General features: G+C 44.7%; 1 protein-coding gene across 1 annotated transcript in view; it reads right to left on the bottom strand.

Moving 5' to 3' along the window:
• LOC139281542 (sodium- and chloride-dependent GABA transporter 2-like) overlaps positions 1 to 18,838 on the bottom strand; it is a 119,241-nt gene that overhangs the window by 54,279 nt on the left and 46,124 nt on the right. Inside the window, exon 3 of the mRNA XM_070901708.1 lies at positions 1,612 to 1,746. Within this exon, the coding sequence (XP_070757809.1) occupies positions 1,612 to 1,746 (135 nt within the window). The remainder of the gene's footprint in view (positions 1 to 1,611; positions 1,747 to 18,838) is intronic.

Genomic DNA, 18,838 nt, shown 5'->3' with positions numbered 1-18,838 from the left:
AATAATCATCTCAGTGCTATATCTGATACTATACACAGGGAAGAAAGAAACCAAATGTAAACATACCGGTAACAACATATATACTTGGAACAGCAGGTGCACCAAGAATACTGGAAAAAGCATTGGAATGGGGTGTGCGCTCATAAAATTACAAACGGCAATTATAAAGAACTGGGTTAAAATGTTACACATAGCACAGAGGAAACGAGCCCATTTGTCCTCGAAGCTTTTCCTTGCACACATCACGTGCAATTTGCCCTCTCACAGGTCATACAAACTTATTAAAACTCTGGGGGAAAAGTTCTGTTAATTGCTCCTTGGCCCCAAGGCATAATTGAGCAAAACTATATCTTCTTTCTTAATTGTTTTTTTTATTGATTCTGTTGACAAACTTTGTTGTTACATTACAGGTTGCAGCACTTGAAGATCTTAGGCAGTTGTGCACATTTAAGTAAAAACACAAATTGCTGGAAATGCACAGCTGGTCGATCGGCATCTTGAAACGAGAAAAAAGCAGAATCATTTTTTCAGGTTCATGTGAGCTGCAAATTAGAAAATAAAGAGATCCCTTTATAGGATTGAATGAAAGGAAGGGGAAGTGAACAACAGGTAAATATCAAAAATCATGAATGCTGTCTCCTGTCACAAAGAAGCCATCAATGGTTTTAAATGTCCAGCAAACAGGTCTTTTAAGAAACGAAAGCTAGTGGATGACAGACAAAGATCACCCGAATGAGGCAGTAAAAAGCCATTGAGGCAGAGTTCTCCCTTTTGTACTTGGGCATAAATAATCACCTGGTCAGAACACGTAGAGAAAATTTGGAAGGGTAGGACAGATTCCATTACAGGCAGGTGGTCCTTCACTCCGGATGTTCCTCGAGGTGCTCAATCTACGATTATTTACACTCAAGTTCAAAAGAGGAAAATGTAGCCTGCCATTGCCATTACTTTCTCCAATCTTTCATGTTCTACCATTGACCCATTCACAATGTTCTGGGAAAAAGGCTGGGCAGCCAACCACTCTTTGCCAATGCTGCCCTGTAGGAGGCTTACAAAATGATATGTTGTGGGTATACCAGAGTGCTCCTCCAATCTGCTACTGCAAATATGTGTCTTGCCTTTGATTGGTACATTTTCCATCAGTCCCACCAAGGTTGGTAAATTGCTCTGTAGGGCACCATGAGCACACAATGAGCAACAGGCAACACTATTGCTCCCTGTTGCAGCACCTTGATATGACACCAACAATATATCAGTAGGTCAACTCACAAGACTCCAATTTCTTTCATTGCATGGTGATTCTGTCAAGTTAAATTTCACAAATTGTAGTATGTGGAGGACAGTTGCAGTGTAGCAAACTTGGTTATATGCCTGAATTAGAATGGCAGTTACCTCAGTTATACTCTCCTCAGTTCTAACAGTGATTAGTATAAGCCACCATTAAGGTTTGCTGCATTATGGGAACACAAAACCAGGCACTACCTACAAGTGACAACAACCCAAAAAACTCTAAAATGTAGCTCCAGCTAATGGTTTCCAACTCCACTCTACTCTCTAATTTACATTGCTATTTTCTTCAAATCATTTTAAAACTTCCTTTAAGCAACTTACCCTCAAAGAGGGGGCAGATCTTCCTCCAAGCTGTGACTCCACCTTGACTCGTGTGCTGTCCAAGGGCAATTTCAAGGAAAAACATTGGGATTCCACAGGCGATGAGGAATACAAAATATGGAATCAGGAATGCACCTGGGTGGAGAGTAAAAAGGATTGGTCATACATTTTTTCATGAATGTTTGTTAAAAATATTTTGGTCCTGAATTTCCTCATTGTTTGCAGCACTTTTGTGATATGTTTATACAATAAATTCACTTCTGGATGCTTTATCTGTTCCCGAATAACAGCATTTTTACAAATCAATAGATTTGTTTCGAAAAATAATTATAATTCGTTTGTTTCCTCCCCACCCCCTCCGCCCCCCCGAAAAAAAAACTTTCAGATTTGTTGACTTTCATCTCAGCATGGGTCGGAATTAAAACTTTCTAAAACCGAAGTTTCTAAAATGAGTCCCAGACTGAAGTGAAATCTGGCTTATGTTTGCTTTACCTTTGCAATGTTTTCAACTATCAACACCAATGGAGAAACAAATCAGTTTATTTGATCTGCCTAACTGCCTTATCGGTCATTGTGCAGTAATTGGCAATAACTCCCTTACACTGGTGAAGTATTAGCAATCACGTTGGTGTGTCCAACTATGTTATATGGAAAATGGGAGGCATTATTGTAGTGCTGAGTTGGGTTCACTTGTGAAGGGAAAACCAAGAAATGATTGAAAAATAAATGCAAAAACTCTATTTAAAATAATGTCAAAATATGGACATGATCACTAAGACTATTTTAGAGGTGTGCATAGATGCACTTTGGTTTCTATTAAATAATATCCAGAAATATAGAGGACCCACGCATATTTGCTTCATAAGCAACTCCAATAATTGTAACATATGGCTTGTGCATTAGGAGGGCTGTTAACTTCAGTCATTAATAAACATGTGCATCCACTAAAACAATTCCAATTATACATAGTGCAAGAAAGTAGAAAAACATGTCAAAATTCGACTTTGGTCCTCAATTGTATCACATTGAGTGCGACAGGCTAGATGATGTTCACGATTCATATGATTTATAACATCATCATGTGATGTGGTAATTGGCAACAGAATTTGAAGATTTTATTGAGTTTCAGTCTCAGGCTGTTGTTCAGGGCAATTATTCACAATCCTGCAAATTATTTACCACTTCCTTAATTTGGTGAAAAAGGTTCACCTCAAGCTCTTAATGGGCTCAATTTTCCCGAGTTATTTGTGCCGTTTTTTTGGCACGCGCCATTTTTTCTGACGTAATTATTTAATTATTAAGGTTTCCCCCTGGAATCAGTTATGATTTTTCTAGGTTAGGTTTTTTTGAAGTCATAGTTCCCTCATGTCTGCACCAGTTTTCAGCATCTTTTGCAGTTTACCCAAAATCTTTTTATCCTAGGTTGGCATATCTGGCCACTCCTGAAAAAACTTCTGGTGAATTAACAGAAAGCAGCGCACATTGAAAAACCAGCGCTGAACGATGCCATTGTTTTTCATCGAAGTTTTTGAGGGGAGTCTCTAACATTTGAAATATCCATAATAAAGTTCAACTTTTTTTACCTTTCAATGGAGTACATGGAAGTTTCTTGGATTTCTGAAGTTTTCATTTTTTTTTACTCACACGCCACCACCGAACGTCTTCGAACAAGGCTGGAGGGGGGTCGTAACGTCGGCCGTCAGAATCGGCTGGAAAATACCCAGGGGGGAGAGGTGCGATCGGAAGGCTTCTGCACCAGGCACAAGACTGCAATGAGTTTGGGGTCGGGGGGAGAAGGGGAGAAGTCACAAGACTGCAATGAATTGGGGTGGGGGAGGAGAAGTCACAAGATCTGCGTGTGATCAATCCATACAGAACTTGGAGAGAGAGATCCAAGAACCTGTCTTGCCTGCCTTCCTGCCATTTTGAGCTTCTTGCAAAGGTAACATTTAACTATGGGGACAATAATGACAATGCCATACCTTGTGCTAGCCTTCTGCATGATGGTGCTGCAGAGGAGACAACTGATTTGACATCATCACGTAAGGAACCTCAGAGCACGTAGGGTGATGGGCAAGAGGCATTATCCACATCGGATATATCAAGACAAGCATTCGTACCTGCACCTGAGTGATGCAGACTGTGTCAGAAGGCTGCGTTTCTGCAAAGAAGTTGTAACTGAGATCATTGAGTTGGTGAAAGCAGACCTGCAACCTCGAAGCGTCAGGAGAACTGCTTTGTCAGTTGAAGTGAAGGTTACAGCTGCACTTTCATTCTATGCCTCCAGATCGTTTCAAGCTACAACTGGGGATGTGTGCGCCATTTCTCAACCAACAACACATGTCTGCATTCGGCAGGTGACAACTGCACTATATGCCCGGAGGAATGACTATATGAAGTTCCCCATGACTGCCGAAGCAATGCATGACAGGGCTGTGGGCTTCTCGAGAATTGCTGGCTTCCCAAAGCTACAGCGCTGCATTGATTGTACCCACATTGCCTTGCGAGCACCTTTGGAGGATTCGAGATGTACAGGAACAGAAAAGGCTTCCACTCCATTAATGTACAGCTCATGTGTGACGACATGCATCGCATCATGTCAGTCAATGCAAGATACCCTGGGAGCACCCATGATGCGTTCATCCAATGCGAGAGTGTTATATCTGCCATATTTCTGCAGCAGCCAGAGCGGCAGTGCTGGCTACTGGGAGACAAAGGGTACGGCCTCGCCACCTGGCTCATGATGCCAATATGCATAAACCGGACAGAAGCAGATCGGAATACAACATGTCGCTCATTGCGATGCACAGCATCATGGAGAGGACCATTGGCATCTTGGAACAGTGTTTCCGTTGACTGGACCATTACGAAGGCTACTTGCTATATTCCCCTGAGATTGTCAGTCAGTTCGCTGTTGTGTGCTGCATGCTGCATAACTTGGCCATCATGAGGCAGCAACAGCTCATAGGAGAAGACCCACCTGAGGTGAGAGTGACTGATGATAATGATGAAGAAGATGCAGATGATGAGGAGAAGGACGAGGATGAAGAAGCCATGCAAGTACCTGAACCTGAAGCACGACGGCAGAGGAGGGCGGGCCGTTGTACCCCTTTTACAATTGCTTGAGCCTTGCGCCAACAGCTCATCCGTGAACGCTTTGCTGCCTGAAGGCTCGGAGGCAACTATTCCAAATGGAACATGTTTACTGTTTGGACCTGTTCCGTAATGTTGTGTTGTGTTAATGGAACAAATAATGGAAATGATTCTTGTTTACTTGAAAATTTGTGTTAATAATTGAACAAAAATGGAAATGGTTCAGATTTAATGTAAAATATATTTTATTCAAAAGTTTAACAAATAGTTCTTTGTAAACTTAACTTTAATAAAATTATTCTTGTATCAAACGTAAAGTTTTCGGTTACGATCACTTACAAACTCTCAGATCACTTAAAATCTTTAAGATCACTTACTAACTTTTAAACTTGTAAATTTACATAACTTACAAAAATCTTTTAATTTGAGAACATAGAAACATAGAAAATAGGTGCAGGAGTAGGCCATTCGGCCTTTCGAGCCTGTACCACCATTCAATAAGATCATGGCTGATCATTCAACCTCAGTACCCCTTTCCTGCTTTCTCTCCATACCCATTGATCCCTTTAGCTGTAAGGGTCATATCTAACTTCCTTTTGAATATATCTAACAAACTGGCCTCAACAACTTTCTGCGGTAGAGAATTCCACAGGTTAACAACTCTCTGAGTGAAGAGGTTTCTCCTCATCTTGGTCCTAAATGGCTTACCCCTTATCCTTAGACTGTGACCCCTGGGGGTTCTGGACTTCCCCACCATCGGGAACATTCTTCCTGCCTCTAACCTGTCCAATCCTGCCAGAATTTTGTATGTTTTTATGAGATCCCCTCTCATTCTTCTGAACTCCAGTGAATACAAGCCTAGTCAATTCAGTCTTTCTTCAGTCCTGCCATCCCGGGAATCAGTCTGGTGAACCTTCGCTGCACTCCCTCAATAGCAAGGATGTCCTTCTTCAGATTGGGAGACCAAAACTGAACACAATATTCCAGGTGTGGCCTCACCAAGGCCCTGTCCAACTGCAGAAGGACCTCCCCGCTCCTATACTCAAATGCTCTAGCTAGGAAGGCCAACATGCCATTTGCCTTCTTCACCGCTGTTTTGGATCGATAATAATAGATCCAGGTTCGGGATCTGGATGAATGTTAAATAAGAGACAAGACAAATGAAGTAAAGATAAAACACCGTGTACTGAGAGAAAAGAAACATAATAATACAGTTTACGAAGAAAAGAGAAGTATGATAAGATGCAACAAAGCTCACGGCTGTCGGCCAGTCGGGAACTCTGCAAAGATGGCTGGTTTGGAGCCTTGGGGGTCCCGGCACCGCTCGCGAATCATGGTCCAAGGTGAAGTTCAAAGAGCTACGGGACAGGGCTGTTCCTTTATACTATTAAACAAACATACTATTGAACAAAACATGGGTGCATGTGGCTTATGGCCAACTCCTAATCTGTAAGGCCCCAGCTGCTCGTCCACAAAGCATGTGATTTCGAGGCGCTGACCGTCTCATAACAAGCTGGTGTGCGTCTCAAGGTTGCTTTCCCTCTCTCTCTCTCTATAGCAACAACATTCCACGGGGCATGGGACAGAAACACATTGTCAATGTCTAAATATCATAATTAACAGTATGTGATTAGCCCCATACAATACAACCGCCTGCTGTACCTGCTTGCCAATTACAACAGTAACAATAATAATAACAACAGCAACAACAACAGCAGCAGCAAAGAAACGCTGCACTCATCTCTCCTCCACCTTATTCTAAGACCACCCGCCGCGTTTGTTCTTGGTGAATCCACCACTCCTACCCACAGGCGGTGGCGCAGTGTTTCTGGGGTTGGTACCAAGCTTATTCTTTCTAAGATCTCGGGTAGTGCACACCTGTTGAGGGGTGGGGGGAGGGGGCTGGGGTGGTGCGGGCGGGGGGGGTAGGCGGTAATGTGGAGGGCCCAGGCAGCTTGGTGCTCTTCAGAGGCTGGTGTGGGGATTGAAGTGCGAGTGGCAGTTGATTCTGTCAATGGGCGCGTGGTCTGGGCATGTCCCCTTATTGCAGCTGCTAACCCCAACATGCCATCAGGCATGCGCCCTGACATTGTCTCAATGACCTGCAACATTCCCTCCCTCATGTTGAGCAAAACTTGTCTCAACTACCTGTGACATTCCCTCCCTCATGTTCAGTGACAGTGTTTGCACCATCTCTGACATTCCCTCCCTGATGTTCACTGACATGGTTTCAGCTGACTGAGATATTCCCTCACTCGTGGTCCCGGACATCATTCCCATTTCTCGTGAGATTGCTGTTACTTCTCCCGACAATCCCGCTACCTCATCACCCACCCCACTGATGGTGTCCAGGAGTGATCGCATAAGGTCAATGCTCTCCCCACTCATTGCCACCATCTGAACCACATCTGTTAGATCCTGCACCTCAGGAGAGCGCGGTCGAGCTCTCCTTCTCCTCCTCCCCATGTGTGTGGCTCGCACCCCACCACTGAGACCCGCAGCTTGGGACGGTGGGGCCCTGGGTGTACCTCGCTGCACCACACCACTGGGACCTGCAACCTCGGAAGGTGGAGCCCTGGGTGTGCCTCGCTGCACCACACCACTTGAAGCCGCAGACTCGGACATTAGGAAACCATAGAATGTCCCACCAACACTCAAACCATTAGTCACAGAAGGGGCTGGTACCTCAATGGGCGGCACCTACACCTCCACCAAAGTCAGTAAAACAGTGGGGGCTTCATCCATCTCTATCCCCTCCCCCTCCTCCTCACCACCATCCTCTTGGTCTGGAGGGTGGGATTGGAAGATGTTCTCCTCTTGAGGCTCGACCTCGTCTGAATCTTCTTCTGCATCATCAGGGTCAGCCTCTAGTTCTGCAAAATATAAAAGAACACAGACAAATGGTTATCAGCAGAGGAGGGGGCAGGGTGGGTGGTATAAGTAGGCTCACACAGTGCAGGCAGCCGGCTCAATTGAAGAACCACGATGAATGATAGAACCAAAGCGTAGCTGACGGAGACATCCCCAGGAACTGAAGCCTGACTAACCCGTGCAGTACTTAACATTTAGCAAAGCCAGACTGTGGAATTTGCAGGTCTTACCCTCTCCCTCGAGTGTGGGCCCAGCTTGTGCAGTGGTGGTTGCTTTTCTCCAGGCAGGACCCATCAAAGCAGCGACCCTCTCTTCTAGGTGTGTCAGTGGCTACAGATTTGTCGCGCCTCCTCCTGTTCGAGTTCATTTCCTTTTAGTATGTGCCACCTTCCTCTGCAAAGATAAAAATGTAACTTTTTAGAGAGGGTTGTCTTTTTGCTGGGTGGGACATATACAGCTGGTCACATTTACAATTGCAATTCCGTTTAATAAATTAAAATATTACTTGCACTAACTACTTGACCAAGGTCCTGCCACTTCTTTTCACACTGGCCTCCAGATCTCGTGGTGGTCACCATTGCACAGTAATCTTCTGCAACTTGGTTCCAGCGTTTCTTCATTTCTTTAGGTGGAACTTTTATGTGACCTCTGCTGGTGTCCAGCTCCTGCCATCTGGCCTCAATCACAGTAACTAGAGCCTCCACTTCATCCTGTAAGAAATTCTTGGTCCTTGCATTGCATTACATCTTGTATTGCTGCAGATCCGATTTTTCCAATGCTCTCACACAGCACTGCTTCTCACACAATTGGCTCTTTAAAAATGGTCGATTGCCAACCTGGAGCTGTACTGAGCATGTGCGTCCATTGAAATAACGTCAAAAACCTCACTTTTTTTGTCACACATGCGGCATCGTTTTTTTCGGTGCAGAAGCAGGTTCTATCCCCCGAGGCGACTGGACACGCTGCACGGTGCCAAATTTGAATTATACATCGGGGAAAATCTGGCAAAATATTACTGGCACATTTCTGGCCTAGAAAAACGGGCGTAACTCTGGCAATATGCCAGAAAACGGGCTTGGGCAAAACTGAGCCCATAAATTCCATTACCTGCATTTGTCAAGATTTTGCTCGGGTCATCAGACCACTTGGATTAGATCACAAAAAATACAAAATGACTCCATCCTGTTGCTAGTATCATAGGACTTTGCAACTGAAAACACATTGCCAAGTGAAGGTGTTCCCTGCCAACTATTCACACCTAAGTCCGCAATTCATTTTTAACATCCATAAGCATAATTGCCAACCAGGGAGCTTGCAAAGCGGCAGTTCCAGTGCAACTCACCTATTCTGCACATGCATGATGTTTCAACACATGCCCAGAAGAAGTGAGTCATGCTGGATTACAGGGTTACCAAGGCTAGCTCCAAATCAGCTGATTTTCCAGCTTCCATACAAACAGCACAAACAGGATTTGGAAAGGTTGGACGCCTGAGTGAAAAGCAGCTGCTTGACAACATGCAGCAAGGATGGAGATGCAATTTAATGTGGATAACTGAGAGGTAACACTAGTTAGGCCACAGCATTGCACTGATGATGTCATCACGGTGCCGCGTCACCACTGCTCTCCCCTTCATGTAAAGGGGAGTTCGGTGCAATTCTTTAAGTTCGGTCCACGTGGCCACCAGGGAGGGTTTCAGCTGGGCCAAAAGCACTGCAAACACAGTGCACCGGCAGAAAAAGCTGTTGGTGGTACCGACCGGAGGCAGCAAGATATCTTTGGCGGAATTTCAACATCAGTGGGTACATTGGTGGTACGCACTCTGATGATGCACTTAGAATGGATCGGCAGCAGCGGAGTGGTAATGGGGGGAACGGGTCACCGTCGGGATACCACAGGAGTGGAAATTAAAAAATGGCAGCCATTCCATGAAAAGTCAGCGGCCATTGCACTCCTCAGTGTGGCTGCTGATTTCCAGCAGCAACAGGTCTTAAGGGAAGGGGCAATTTCGCCACAAAGAATCGCACCAATCTCCCCTTTAAGAGAAGGGGAGAACCGTGGTGACACGCCAGCATGATGATGTCAGCGCTATGCTGATGACTGACAGTAGTGGCCACCCCACCCGCCCCTCTAGTGTGCGAACTTCCGCTCACCGCTACACATTCACCCCCATTATGACCGACTTCCGGGCCGTTGAAAAAAAAGCCAAAGAGCGGAATTTCGCTCAAGAGGCCACCGCATCAACCGCGCCGTTAAAAACAACTGAAAGAATGTAGGTGTGCCCCGTTTCCAGCAGTGGCCAATTTCGATCCCGGGTCGGACTTCTTGTTCCATTACATCGATGACTGTGTTGATGTTACTTCCTGCTCTTGCCCTGATTTCGAGGAATTCATTGGATCGGGTTTTGCTGTAAAAATAACGGTGAGGCTATCCGTCTTAAAATTCCACAGCATGCAAACTCCTCCCCACTCCCCCCAACTTACACAACTCACCCCTGTCAATTTTGGGGGAGGGGGACTCACCTGCCCAGATGTTTCCAGCAGTTTCTGTTCATGTTTATAATATATTTATAAGACTGTTACATACTGCCCTGTAAACCTATCCCTTCCTAGACACCATTGATTGTCCCTTCATGGTAACGTCTTGTACAAATCACTTTAGCACAGCTAAGTACAGAGGGAAACAAAATTGATGTGGCCCTGACCGAGCGGTTTTAAAGGAAGTGGACTTAAACAGTCATTTATTTGGGAATTTGGAAAGAGTAGGAATTTCTGGTAAGTATTGGGTAAGTAGAAGTTGTACATAGTGAAATCTAGTTTAACATTTTGATTTAAACCTAGAACTTTAAAACTGTAGTTAACAGGAGTTGCCTGCCAAGGGCAATTAACTGTCAGTCAGCTGTAAGTGTTTGTCTTGAATAGGTGTTAATCACAGAGAATAGGGGAGCTGAGTGAACACTTGTAAATTGGGTGCAGCTCTTAAGATAATAAAAGTCAACAGTTTTTCGGAGCATAGAGTGGTCTTAAAGGTAGTGGACTTAAACAGAGTGGTTTATTTGGGAATTTGGAAAGAGTGGGAATTCGGGGAAGAAAGAAGGGCAGACCAGAGCAGTAGCAGCAGCGAGCAGGAGGAGTATAAATCGAGCAGGAAGCCCAGATACGGCACAGACTGGAGTTGAGAGCAGGCAGAGAGCCGATAGCAACTCAACACAGGAGTAACATCAGAAACCAAAAGTGACAAGGGAAGGAGCTGATTGGTGAGTTGCCCATGAGTGTTTTCTTTTTTGTCTTTGAATGTTAAGTTTATTTCTTAGTTTAGTTTATAGTCAATTAACTAGAGGCAAGGCAGGGTAGCTCAGTCCCATGGAGTGCATATTCTGTGGTATGTGAAAAGTCCTGGACGCTTCGTGTAGCCTGGACAACCATGTTTGCAGGAGTTGTCTCCAGTTGCACCAACTTGAGCTCCACGTTTCGGAGCTTGAGTAGCGGCTGGAGTCACTGTGGTGCATCTGCGAGACTGAGAGCTACGTGGATAGCACATTTCTAGAGGTGGTCACCCTGCAGCTAAAGAGTGTGCAGGCATGGAGGAAGCGGGTGACCACCAGACAGAAGAGGAGGATTAGGCAGGTCGGGCAAGAGTCCCCTGAGTGCATCTCACACTCCAACCAGTACTCAGAACAGAGTACAGGTGAGGGCGATGGTGCCTCTGGGGAGTGCAGCCAGAGCCAAGTCCACGGCACCATGGGTGGCTCAGCTGCATGGGGGGAGGAAGAAGAATGGAAGAGCAATAATGGTAGGGGATAGTGATAGGGGATTCGATAGTCAGGGGAGCAGACAGGCATCAAGAATGTCACCGAATGCCTGCAAGATATACTGGGCAGAGAGGGTGAACAGCCAGAGGTCATGGTCCATATCGCTATCAATAAGGTCAAAAATGAAAGAGACCCGTAATTTTTTAACTTCAGTAATTAAAGTAAAATGTGAATGAGAACTAAAAAGTTAGTCTTATGTATTGACATTTTTCCATATCGGTATCAATGACATAGGTAGAAAGAGGGATGAGTTCCTGCAAGCAGAGTTTAAGGAGCTAGGAGAGAGATTAAAAAGCAGGACCTCAAAGGTAGTAATCTTCGGGTTACTGCTGGTGGCATGTGCTAGTGAATTCAGAAATAGGAGGATAGAGAAGGTGCATGTGTGGCTGGAGAGATGGTGCAGGCGAAAGGGCTTTAGATTCCTGAGGCATTGGGACCGTTTCTGGGGAAGGTAGGACTTGTACAAGCCGGATGGGTTGCACCTCAACAGAGCCAGGACCAGCATTCCTGAGAGGGTTTGCTGGTGCTGTTGGGGAGGGTTTAAACTAGCTTGGCAGGGTGTTTGGGAACCGGAGAATAGATTCAGTGGGGAGAGAAGCAAAGTTGGAATTGGGCAGCAGAAAAGTAGAAAGTGAATTTGGAAGACAGAGGAAACAAGGGCTGGAAAATATACAAGAAGAGAGTTTGGCACCACTAAATGGTATATACTTCAATGCAAGGAGTATAGGGAATAAGGCAAATGAGCTGAGAGCACAGATAGACACTTGGTAGTACGATATTATAGCTATTACTGAGACATGGCTGAAAGAAGGACAGGTATGGCAGTTCAACATTCCTGGTTACAGGGTTTTCAGATGTGATAGAGAGGGGGGTAAAAAAGGAGGGAGGGGTCGCAGTATTAATTAAAGAAACAATTATAGCCGTGAGAAGGGATGATATGTTAGAGGGGTCATCAAATGAGGCCATAGGGGTTGAATTGAAGAACAAAAAAGGGGCGATCGCACTACTGGGAGTTTACTATAGATCCCCAAGCAGTCAGAGGGAGATAGAAGAATGAATGGCCCCAAGTTTTCACACGCGGTGAAAAAGGCGCACCTCAGAGCTGGGCGCCTGTTTTTCGCGCCGAAAACGGCGCCAGAAAAAAACTGCAGTATTCTCGAGCTCCTTGGAGCTCGATGTCTGCTTGGCGCAGTGCACAGGGGGCGGAGCCTACCACTCGCGCCGATTTTGTAAGTAGGAGGGGGCGGGTACAATTGAAATGAGGCTTCTTGGTGCCGGCAACCCTGCGCGTGCGCGTTGGAGCTTTCGTGCACGCGCAGTCTGAAGTAAACATTGGCACTCGGCCATTTTTAAAAGTGCTGCAGAAAAAGTGAAGATTTGTTTCTTGGACCCCTGCAAAGGCTTGTATTTTAATTTTCTTGATATTTCTGTGTGTGAGGGAGTGCTTTTAGCAGCACTGCTGAATAAATCACCTGCTGAAATCAGTGAGTTCAGCTTTTCACTGCTAAACTTGCAGAACCAGTGCCTGCAAATTAAGGACTGTGTTTGGAGAAATAAAAGTGCCAATTCAACTTTGCAATGGATCAACTTCCACCAAGAACAAAGAATTTCTTGCATGAGGAAGCAAACCATTGCATAATATGTGGTGCACCCATTCTGCAAATTTAAATATAAAGATGTCGATGTGGCTGCCTCTCCCTGTCCAAATGGCCTCAGTCAGTCCCCCTCACAGCTCGAAGGCTGCTGCTGCTCCCGACCAGCCACTGACGCCGCTGCAATCCCATGGCCGAATGGCCTCATGTCCGCTCCTGATTCTTCGGCTGTCTTCGAGCCACTGACGCCGCCCCATAAGCGTGGCTGAACGGCCTAAAGAATTTTAAATCTGCAGCTGCGTGTGTCCTGTGTTCATTTTTCTGCTCCCGGCCAGCCACTGACGCTGCTGCAATCCCATGGCCGAATGGCCTCAAGTCCGTCCGGGTGCTGCATCTTCGCGGGGAATGAAGGCCTGCCTCAAGCATCGCAGCTCAGCTCGAAGGCTGCTTGCTGCCTGCCATCGAGACACTGACGCCACACCGCTGCCTGAAAGGCCTGCCTGAAGCACTTTCACACAGGTAGGAACATGGTTTATTTAATCTTTTCTTTGCTTATAAATTTTTATTCAGGTTGGATTTATTTGTATAATATTTGCATAAGTATAACTAAGGATTGATTGTAGAATTTAATGACTTCCCTCCCCCCCCCTACTCCCCCTCCCCCCCCCCACCTCATTCCCGATGCCTAATTTGTAACCTGCGCCTGATTTTTTTAAAGTGTAGACAAGGTTTTTTCAAGTGTACAAAAATCTTCACTTGCTCCATTCTAAGTTAGTTTGGAGTACGTTTTCACTGTGGAAACTTTCAAATCAGGCGTCAGTGGCCGGACACGTCCCCTTTTGAAAAAAAAATTCTGTTCCAAAGTGAAACTGTTCTACCTGACTAGAACTGCAGAAAACTAAATGTGGAGAATTCCAATTTCTAAGATACTCCGTTCTACACCAGTTGCTCCTAAAAATCAGGAGCAAATCATGTGGAAACTTGGGGCCAATGTGTGGACAAATTGCTGGGAAGTGTAAAAACTATAGAGCTGTAATAGTGGGGGATTTAATTACCCTAATATTAACTGGGAAAAAAGCAGTGTGAATGGAACAGAAGGTACGGAATTCCTAAAATGCATTCAGGAGAACTTCTTTAGCCAGTATGTAACAAGCCCAATAATGGAGGGGGTGGTTCTGGACTTTGTTTTGGGGAATGAAGACGGGCAGGTGGAAGGGGTGTCGGTGGGAGAGCATTTTGGTATTAGTGACCATAATTCAGTAAGATTTTGGGTAGTTATGGAAAAGGACAAAGGTGGACCAGGAAAAAAAGTTCTCAATTGAGGTAAAGCTAATTATGCGGAGCTAAGATGGGATTTGGCAAAGGTGGACTGGAAACGGCTACTAGATGTTAAATCCGTGTCAGAGCAGTGGGAGGCATTCAAGGAGGAGATCCTGAGGATACAGGGCAAGTATGTTCCTTTAAAAAAAGGGTGAGGCTAACAAATCTAGAGCACCCTGGATGTCAAGGGACATACAGGGTAAGATTTTTTAAAAAAGGAAAGCTTACGACAAATTCCGAGAACTCAATACTGCAGAGATTATAGAGGAGTATAAGTGCAGGAGTGACATTTAAAAAGATATCAGGAAAGCAAAGAGAGAGCACAAAAGAATGTTGGCAAGTAAAATCAGGGAAAACCCAAAGATGTTTTTTAAATACATTAAGAGCAAGAGGATAACTAGAGAAAGAGTGGGGCCTATTAGAGACCAAAAATGAAATCTGTGTGTGGAGGCAGAAGATATGGGTATGATTCTTAATGAATACTTTGCATCTGTTTTCACAAAAGGGAAGGCCGATGCAGACTTGGCAATGAGGGAGGCGGAGTGTGAAATATTAGACGAGATAAACATAGTGAGAGAGGAAGTATTAAGGGGCTTAGCAGCTTTGAAAGTGGATAAATCCCCAAGCTCGGATGAAATGTATCCCAGGTTGTTAAGAGAAGTAAAGGAGGAAATAGCAGAGGCTCTGACCATCATTTTCCAGTCCTCTCTTGCTACAGGTGTGGTGCAAGAGGACTGGAGGACTGCTAATGTTGAACCTTTGTTTAAAAAGGGAGAAGAGGATAGACCGAATAATTACAGGCCAGTCAGCCTAACCTCAGTGGTGGGAAAATTATTGGAAAAAATCCTGAGGAACAGGATAAATCTTCATTTGGAAAGACATGGATTAATCAAAGACAGTCAGCATGGATTTGTTAAGCGAAGGTTGTGTCTGACTTATTTGATTGAATTTTTCGAGTCGGTAATCAGGAGGGTTGATGAGGGCAGTGCCTATGATGTAGTGTATATGGATTTTAGCAAAGCTTTTGTTATGGTCCCACATGGCAGATTAGTCATGAAAGTAAAAGCCCATTGGATCCAGGACAAAATGGCAAGTTAGATCCAAAATTGACTCAGAGTCAGGAAGCAAAGGGTAATGGTTGATGCGTATTTTTGATTGGAAGGCTGTATTTGCAGGGCTCAGTGCTGGGTCCCTTGCTTTTTATGGTATATATCAATGACTGGGACTTGAATGTTGGGGGTATGATTAAAAAGTTTGCAGATGAAACTAAAATAGGCTGCATGGTTGATAATGTAGAAGAAAGCTGCGGATTGCAGGAAGATATCAATGTACTGGTCAGGTGGGCGGAACAGTGGCAAATGGAATTCAATCTGGATAAGTATGAGATAATGTATTTGGGAGGTCTAACAAGGCAAGGGAAGGCACATTAAATGGTATGACACTGAAAAGTGTACAGGAACAAAGGGACCTTGCAGTGCAGGACCACAGATCCCTGAAGGTAGCAGGCCAAGTAGATAAGGTAGTTAAGAAGGCATATGGAATATTTGTCTTTATTAGTTGAGGCATGGAATACAAGGGCAAGGAGGTTATGCTTGAACTGTACAAAACACTGGTGAGGCCGCAGCTGGAGTACTGTGTGCAGTTCTGATCACCACATTACAGGAAAGATGTGATTGCACTGGAAAGTTTGTAGAGGTGATGTACAAGAATTTTGCCTGGACTGGACAATTTTGGCTATGAGGAAAGATTGGAGATGCTGGGTCTGTTTTCTTTGGAATAGAGGAGGCTGAGGGGAGACCTGATTGAGGTATATAAAATTATGAGGGGCCTAGATAAAGTGGATAGGAAGGACCTGTTTCCCTTGGCAGAGGGGTCAACAACCAGGGGATATAGATTTAAAGTAATTGGGGAGGAGGTTTAGAGGCGATATGAGGGGAAATTTCTTCATCCAAAAGGTGGTGGGGGTTCTGGAATTCATTGCCTGAAAGGGTGGTAGAGGCAGAAACCCTCATCACATTAACAAAATACTTGGATGTGCACTTAAAGTGCCATAACCTACAGGGCTACGGACCAAGAGCTGGAAAGTGGGATTAAACTGGATAGCTCTTGATCAGCCGGCGCGGACACAATGGGCCGAAATGGTCTCCTTCCGTGCTGTAAATTTCTATGATTCTATGTGTAACTTAGCATTGGAGATTGATGTAACTGAGTATTGCAGAGTGAGACATGCCTAAAAACCTCTCTAAATTGTAAAAAAGTGGAATTTAAAAGTTCAAAAAGTTTTATAATTCATGCTATGAATGTGAATGGAAAACTTAGTTTCCAGCATGAAGCATTCCCAAATCAGTAATAGTACAGGATAAATAAGAAAAATTGGGGCTGATTTTTCTGATCAAAGTTAGTGACTGTTTCCAGGCATTCTAATGAGTATAAATAGGCAGAGATGTATCCTGGGTCTCTGCCTCAATATTGCTTTACAATTATTTTTGGCAACATTATGCGGGGCGGGGGGGGGGGAATGGGCACTGCTAGCAAGGCCAACATTTATTGCCCATCCCTAGTTGACGTGAAAAGGTGGTGGTGAGCCGCCGCCTTAAACCAGTGCAGTCCATGTTGTGAAGGTGCTCCCACAGTGCTGTTGGGTAGGGAGTTCCAGGATTTTGACCCAGCAACGATGAAAGATCATCAAAAGTGGGGTTACAATTAATTTGGATCTAAACTGCTCTAATATTCAAAAATTTGTAAAGACCTTATGAAAAAATCATGCTGCTAATTATCTTTAACTCTCTCTTTCGAAAGACAGAAAATAATTTGGTTGCAACAAATTCTGTGATGACAGCATATTTTTTTATGGTTGGTCTTTGATCCAGTGATCCTGTTAACTCTGCTAAAATTAATAGCACAGATCCTGTGGTCTCCCTGTCATAGTCCACAGTAAGGCAGCACATTTGACGTCAATCCAACTCTGTTGTGAATAATGAAGTTACTAAATGACTGTTCTTTTTTTAACTAAATGTTGCCTTTCTGAGTTTCCTAGTAACCATTCACAGCAGAGGCCTAGCGTCAGGGAAGAGTGTGCGAGTTGGAAAGGGTTAAGAGAGTGAAAAGGGAAGTAAAAAATTCCACACAGCCCTTGTTACACAGTAATGAATGGACGCATATTCAATTCACTGAATAGTCCACTAACAATACATTATTAAACATTACCAGTGCTTTACAGTTAACAGTAAATTTCAACTACATTGGTGTATGATTCCTTAAGTCTAGTGTTTCCTTACTAAATTAATAATTTCAGGAAATAAAAATTAAAATCACAGCAAACACTCTCTAAAAGTGACTTGGATAAATCCCCTCTTTTATACTGGCCTTCTGACCAAATCCATCTATTTTTTTCTTCCAAGAGGCAGCGCCACTTGAAGATGATATTGCAATGCCCAGATTCTTTGAGTCCTTTCCTCGAGGCCCAACCAGGTCCTCACCAGCCTGTCCCGAGGTTCAGCCGGGCCTTCACAGCCTAACTCCAAGACCCAGACAAGTATGCACTGTCTTCCCCCAAGGTCCAACAGACATCCATGAGGCCAGGACAAATTCTCACAGTCTCCCTCGAAAGCCCAACAAAATGCTCACAGCCTCTCCCAAAGGCCCAGCTAGGTACCCATTGCTTCTACCCAAGGGCCGAGTCAGACACTGATCGGTACTTGTAGCATCCTCATATTGCAAACCAACACCAGCTCCTCCCCCTGCCCCCACCACCACACAGGTCCAGTCAAAGGATCACAGCCCCGCAATCACGGTGACACACATTCCCGAGTGCAGTTGGGAAGGCAGAAATTATCCTGTCCCAATGGGGTGCCACCGGGAGGGTGAACACTTCTTTAGCACACCCTGAAATGGGACAGAATTTATATCACAAAGCTTCTCCAATTGAACCCTAATGTAAATTGATCCAGTCAGCAATCACTGATTTAGGCCCTCCACTAACCCAGGGATTTCAGGGTGGAGAGATTTGTTACCCATCCTTCTTCCAAATGATAAATAGACATTGAACAAAAGTCCCAGAGTGAAGTAACTAGTGAGTTACAGGGGCTTCCACTGGGTGAAGCACTGAGTGCTGGTGAGAATGAGGACTTGGTAGTGGAGAAGAGACAGAGTCCTGTTCCTTCGGAGTGTGGAAAAAGGAACATTCTCAGCTGAGGGACCCAGACCTCAGGGGCTCAGTCTTAAAATGAATTCTGATTTATTTCATATGCAGGTGATTGAGACAATTTTTACACAGAGGGTTAAGATGATTGGAAATTGGGAGAAATCCTGCATCGGCAGCACATTGCAGGAAATTTCCCACTGCCTGAAGAACACACACATCTGAAGATTCTGACATCCCAGGAAATGTCTACGGTATTAGGATGCCAGGTACAGCTTGTAAGGACATTGGTGATGTCTGGAATGGCAGCTAACAGTCTTGCTATAGATGATTGAACAGGATATTTTCACCGTGGTTCCAAGACTTGGTTGAGACAATTCATTTGGTTCCGACGCTGACCA

The sequence above is a fragment of the Pristiophorus japonicus genome, chromosome 15 (assembly GCF_044704955.1).
Source record: "Pristiophorus japonicus isolate sPriJap1 chromosome 15, sPriJap1.hap1, whole genome shotgun sequence".
NCBI lineage: Eukaryota > Metazoa > Chordata > Chondrichthyes > Pristiophoridae > Pristiophorus > Pristiophorus japonicus.
The sequence above is the reverse complement of the archived record's forward strand: the minus strand, read 5'-3'. Positions and strand labels throughout refer to the sequence as shown.